Genomic DNA, 6,000 nt, shown 5'->3' with positions numbered 1-6,000 from the left:
GAAGACAAGAAGACAAAACCACTGACTTCCCACCTTTCTTTTACAAGTTAATGAACTCTACAGCTTTGTGTGCAACATAAATCTTATCACAAAATATAAGTCACCTAAATTTCTTGAAATGTGAAGCTTGTGAAGAGAGAGAATACAGATTTGAAAGGACTGGGCCTTCTTGGAGAAAAGAATATTCTGTCTTTCAATGAATCACCGAGAAAAAGAGAGCTTTAATTTGTGACCTTGCATCACAAGACTATCATAACAAAAGAATGAATCTTGATGAAATAAAGCTTCCCAAATAAAACTGCACTTGCGATAGCTTCAGTTCATCATAATTCCTAGTCATGAGTTTCTGGTAACAGAAGTGCTAGATAGATTAGGTTCTAGGGTAGCGATATATGCATATATATGCAATAAAATAAGACGTGCATTTTAAAACTGCCTCTACAAATGTTTGGACTTTACTTATAAAACCCACATCCATAATCCCAAAGCTTTGATAAAAACAATAAAGAATGAAAAGAAAAAACACTTATTGGTACTAAAGCCTTTACTGTAATAAACCAAATATATTTACAATTTATACAAATGTTTAACCTTCAACAAAAATACAAAACAGAAAAACAAAGAAACATTTCACAAGATGCAAAACCAGGAAACAAGTTCATTGGAGACACCACTGCTCTACAAAGGACGGAAGGTGAGGCGAACTGCAAGGAAGAGAAAGGTAATCTCACACTCGGGCAACGCGTGATCGAGCAGCAGGAGGTCACGTGGAGAGAAAACGACGGGCGCCAACGGGGGGTCAGCCGATTCCGTTCCTCGATCCTACAGCCCTTGGCCCCTCTGTCCACTTTACCTCGGTGCTCCATTTGGTCTAGGCAGGTAGGTGACCTTCAGTAGATGGACTTGTGGCCTCCTCTTTGTAGACTCAACGTAGTGCTGTGTCAGGGTTCGGAAACAGGTTTCTGTGTTTTTTTCTTATAAAGTCACAACTTTTCTATTTCTACAAATTCAAAACATTTTGGCCCGATTCAACTATAGACATTAAACCACATGTTTTCAGTAGATGACTTCATAGACTGTAGCCTTCTTGTCCCCTGAGCCAGTGACTATGTATTTATCGTCCACAGAGATGTCACAGCTAAGCACGGAAGAGGACTCTTTGGACTGGAAGAGAAAACAAGGGGCGTGTGTTTAATGTGGAAGAGGAAGATGTGGGGGCCCTGCTCCCCCCAAGCCATCTTCACTTCTGGCTTCCTCGGGTACACCATGATCAAAACGCCAACCTCAGTGAGGAGCACACGCTTACCTGGAATATACTGGCTCCATATGGGGTCCGCCAGGCATTGAGGAGGTTATCTTTTCCAGTACTCACAAACCATTTACCTGGAATTGAGCAAAGGAACATGCCGTTGGAACAAGATGAAAATTCCTACTATAGTATTAGCCACTTGGACGTAATCAAACTCAGATCGTTTTTTAAATGCATGAATGACCACTCCCAAGGGGTTGATGACATGAGTGGAAAGAGCAGAGGTTTTAAATCTGGGCTCCCCTGGGAGCTACTCTCTGTGTCTACCCCCAGGGGTGGCAGGGACCCTATGTCAGCACCATTAGCCACTTTACTCATGACATGCAGCCTCACAACCAGCATGGATGGGTCCTCAAATACTGAATAAATGAATCGCTCCCCTTTAGTCAGCATCTGCACCATAAAATGGGCTTAGTAAGGATTAAATGACTCATTTAAGTACAATGCCAGGCTATGGCACAGAGAATGTGCTCAATACGTGGACAGCTACTCACCTAACCATTCTGTGATCAAATGTCTGATCACCCGCAAGGCACAAGAATACTTTCAAGATGAACTTCTCTTTGTCCTCATGCCAGAGTGTAAAAGTCTGGGTACAGCTAAGGATTTCCTTCTTCTACCCTGAGCTCTTTGCCCTGGTCAGTGCCTGGAGACTTCCATTGTCCCTACCCCAATTTCTAAACATACCCACCCACCCTGCTTTACAGTGGCAACTAACAGCTCCCCTACTCCCACCCCAGACTCTCCCCACTAAAAATATATTTGTGTGTGTGTGTGTGTGTGTGTCAAAACATTTTCTCAGGCAATTTCATAACCTGGCTGACTTTTCTCAAAACAGCAAAACAGCCTGAAACAGGCATTACTATCCTCTGAGAGACATATTCAGGCAACAGAATTATTGCATCCAGCTGCTCAGAGAACAACGTTTTTGTTCCAGATATGATCTCTACCATATTTTTTAAGAAGTATTTTCCATTTAGGCCATCAAAGTCTTCCAGTTTCTGTGTAGCTGAACTCACCACAATAAGCGAATTTCAGAGACAGCACACAGCTCTCGTGGAGATGCAACTGGTACTTGTCAGGCTTGTTTACGTGTAGAACTTCCACATTGCTGCTCTCCATGCCCACAGCGAGCCATTCTCCAGTGGGGCAGTATCCAAGGGAGAATATCTATAAAGAACAGGACAGATTCACTAAGCAGTTTGTCCAACAAACAAAGGAAGTGAAAAGGCAACAAGAGAGAGAAAAAGGAGCAAGGATGGGGGTATGGGGAGAAAAAGGTTGACGGTCCCTCAAAAATTTAAACACAGATGTACCACTTGACCCAGCAATTCCACATCTAGGTATGCATCCAAAAGACCTCAAAGCAGGGACTCAAAAAGATACCGTATACACTAATGTTCAACAGCAGAATACAACCCAAGTGAGCAGCAAATGATTAAAAATAGGTTTATGCAATGGAATATTATTCAGCTATAAAAAGAAATGAAGTCCTGATGCATGCAACAATGTGGGTAAGCCTTGAAAACATTACTGTAGCAGTTTGACATAATTATGAATTCTAAAAATAGATATTGGATTATGTTTGTAATCTGGTCTGTACCTGGGCATGATTAAGTTATGATTAGGACTTTGACTAGGCCACGTAATTAGGGCATTGAGTCGCCACCCCTTGGTGGGTGGGGACTCTCAGATAAAAGGCATGGCAAAGGACAGAGTTGAGGATTTTTTGATTTTGGAGTTTTGATGTTGGAATTTGATGCTGAAGCCTTAAGCTGGAGCCCTGGGAAGTAAGCTCACAGAGGAAACAGAAGCAAGCCCCAAGAAGAGAGGAACCCTGAGCCCAGGAAAAAGCAAGCCCCAGGAAGAGAGGGACCATGAACCCAGAGAGAAGCAAGACCCTGGAAGAGAGGAACCCGGGGAACCTGAACCCTCACAAATGTTGGCAGCCATCTTGCTCCAATATGTGAAAACAGTCTTTGGTGAGGGCAGTAGCTTGTGCTTATGGTCTGGTATCTCTAAGTATCTACCCCAAATAAATACCCTTTATAAAAACCAACCAATTTCTGGTATTTTGCATCAGCACCCCTTTGGCTGACTAATATAATTATGCTAGGTGAAGCAAGCCAGACAAAAGGACAAATATGATTCTACTTATATATGAAACAGCTAGATTAAACATAGTCATCAAGACAGAAAGTAGATCAGAGGTTGCCAAGGCAGGACAGGAGGGTAGCATAAGGAGCTATTCCTTTATTGCTTAATGGGTATAGGTTCTGTTTGGGGTGATAAAAAAAAGTTTTGGAGCTAGAGCTGGTGGTTGCACAACACTGGGAAGGTAAGTAATTCCAGTGAATTGTATATTTTAAAAATGGGAGAGAGAGGATGTAGCTTGGTGGTTTGAGCACCTGCTTTCTATATACAAGGTCCTTCCTTTAAAAAAATTTTAAGAAAAGGTAAAATGGCAAGTTCATGTTATATATATTTTACCACAATGAAAATTTTAATGGTTAAAAGAAAAGAGAGCGAGAACGGAAGAAAATAAATGGGGGTGGGATGCAATCGGCAAAATCCAGACTGTGGGAAACTTTACAGGACAAGCAACTCAAACCAAAAGACCCAACTGTTAAACAACCTTTATACAACAATTGGAAAAATCTGATAACTTACATCATACATGATAATAAATTATTCTTAAATAGCGGTATTGGTGTGAGAGTTTTAAAGAGCCCTTATCTTTAAGAGATATTAAGTAAAATATTCACAGATGAAAATGATATGAGGTCTAGGATTTACTTTAAAATAATCCAGTGTTTGGGAGCCTATAGACTAGATAAAACTAGATTGGCCATGCACTGATAATACTGAAGCTAAGTGATGGGCACATGAGATTTACTGTACAATTCTCTGAATCTGCTCATATATGCTTGAACAGTTTCAATACTTTTATATCTATTTGAAGTTTTCCATAAAATGTTTTTAAAAAATAGGGTGTGGATGTAGCTCAGTGGTTGAGAGTCTGCTTCCCATATATGGATTCCCGGGTTCAATTCCTCGTACCTCCTAAAAAATTAATAAAACAATGGCCTTACCTCTAAAAAAAATAAATAAAGCAAAACAAAAATAGTATCCCGCTTATGTTGGGAAAGGGGCAGAAGAGGGAAGACTACAAGAAACTTAACAAAAACTGTTAACAGACGTATGGCATTTAGTAGAATGTATAGTTGTTTCCCACTTTTATCCTATTTCTCAAGTGGGATTATTTTTATTCTAAATAAAGTAAATAAACACACAATAATGATCAAAGGAACAATTCCACCATTAGAAAACACTTAGAATGGCAAGCACTGTCTTTCCCAAAACAAACTGAGATTCAGGCACGACATCTAAATTTCACAATCCAAAAATCACTGTTGCCATTTTTATATTATTCCAAAATGCCATAAATCTAGTCAGCCATGAATCCATCTTTTAAGAGATGAGTAATAAAATGGGCACTGACTGAGATCCCCTGCATTTTTTCAAGCTCCCCGATGCAAGGGAAATGAATTAACTTTCAGGGCTGTTGTGATTTTTCTCTACTCCTGGTGACATCCCTGCATATTTTTCAAGCTCTATTTATATAGGAATCAAATAATAATCTCTCACCCCCCACAACGGAGGGTGAGAGTAAGTGCAACAGATCAAACACCACTGAAAGAAAACTGTACATTCTTCACGGCATGAGCTCCTTAAATAAATAAAGCTGCTCACATGTCTTAACCTATAGGATTTTGCAAACCACAATAAGAGTTTCAGGGGGTTTTTTGTTTTGCCTTTTAAAGCAGTATCTCAAATTTAACTGTCTAGCCACTCTTAGTCAGGGAAGTAGGAAGAGTGGGACAACAGCCCATACAACATCACTGCCAGGCTGAGGGCGGGGAGGGCTGGTCACCTGTGAGGTGAAGTCGTGCTGCTGCAGCTGCCGCCCCTCGCGCAGGTCCCAAGACCTGACCGTGTTGTCCAAACCGCCGGTCCAGAGCTTGGTGCCATCGTTGGAAATGTCAATACAGCTGGCTCCGTCTGTGTGGCCCTGGAATTGCCTGATAAAACAAACCAGATTGAATAATGATTTCCTGCCAGAGTTCAGGGTAAACACTGTTGTGTTGCTGGTTCTGGACTGTGTGTGTGTGTGTGTGTGTGTATGTGATCTCCTCGGTGTCCGCTGATGTGCAAGATCCCACTAACCTTCCCCTGAGGAGGGTATGAAAGAACACCTGCAGACTTCCTTTTTCTTTTTTCCTGATCCAAGTTCTAAAGAAGTGGAATGCTGTTTTAGGTCACTGAGCAGGAGCAGCTAAACACGCTCCTCTACTTTTCTTACAAATACGCCTGGAAAGTAAAATTCCTCCCAGGAGTTAATGTTGAAATTGTACGCAGTTTCTAGCTGCGTTGATGGAAAAGTTTTGGTAAAGGATGGTGATGACGGTGGCACAATATCGTGAATGTAATTAATAGCGCTGAACTACGTATTTGAATATGGCTAAAAGGGGAAATTTTGGGTTGTATATATGTTACTAAAATAAAATAAAGTAAAATAAAACAAAAAACCAGTACAGGACTGTACAATACAGACAGCAAACCCTAATGTAGCCCATGGAGTATAGTTAATATTAGTACTATTATAAAACTGTTCATTCAACAATTGTAAC

The 6,000-nt window shown here is 40.8% G+C and overlaps 1 protein-coding gene across 9 annotated transcripts in view; it reads right to left on the bottom strand.

Moving 5' to 3' along the window:
• Window positions 1–529: 529 nt before the first annotated feature.
• Window positions 530–6,000, bottom strand: part of TLE1 (TLE family member 1, transcriptional corepressor) — an 85,898-nt gene continuing 80,427 nt past the window's right edge. For all 9 annotated transcript variants that reach the window (XM_004477504.4, XM_004477502.4, XM_012519247.3 and 6 more), the window contains 4 exons: window positions 5,244–5,391; window positions 2,329–2,479; window positions 1,307–1,383; window positions 530–1,164 (listed from right to left, as the gene is read on the bottom strand). In XM_004477504.4, the coding sequence (XP_004477561.1) occupies window positions 1,057–1,164; window positions 1,307–1,383; window positions 2,329–2,479; window positions 5,244–5,391 (484 nt within the window). In that variant the 3' untranslated portion in view covers window positions 530–1,056. The remainder of the gene's footprint in view (window positions 1,165–1,306; window positions 1,384–2,328; window positions 2,480–5,243; window positions 5,392–6,000) is intronic.

This window comes from Dasypus novemcinctus, chromosome 8, assembly GCF_030445035.2.
Source record: "Dasypus novemcinctus isolate mDasNov1 chromosome 8, mDasNov1.1.hap2, whole genome shotgun sequence".
NCBI classification, from domain to species: Eukaryota; Metazoa; Chordata; class Mammalia; order Cingulata; family Dasypodidae; genus Dasypus; species Dasypus novemcinctus.
This window is presented reverse-complemented; position numbering and strand designations above follow the sequence as displayed.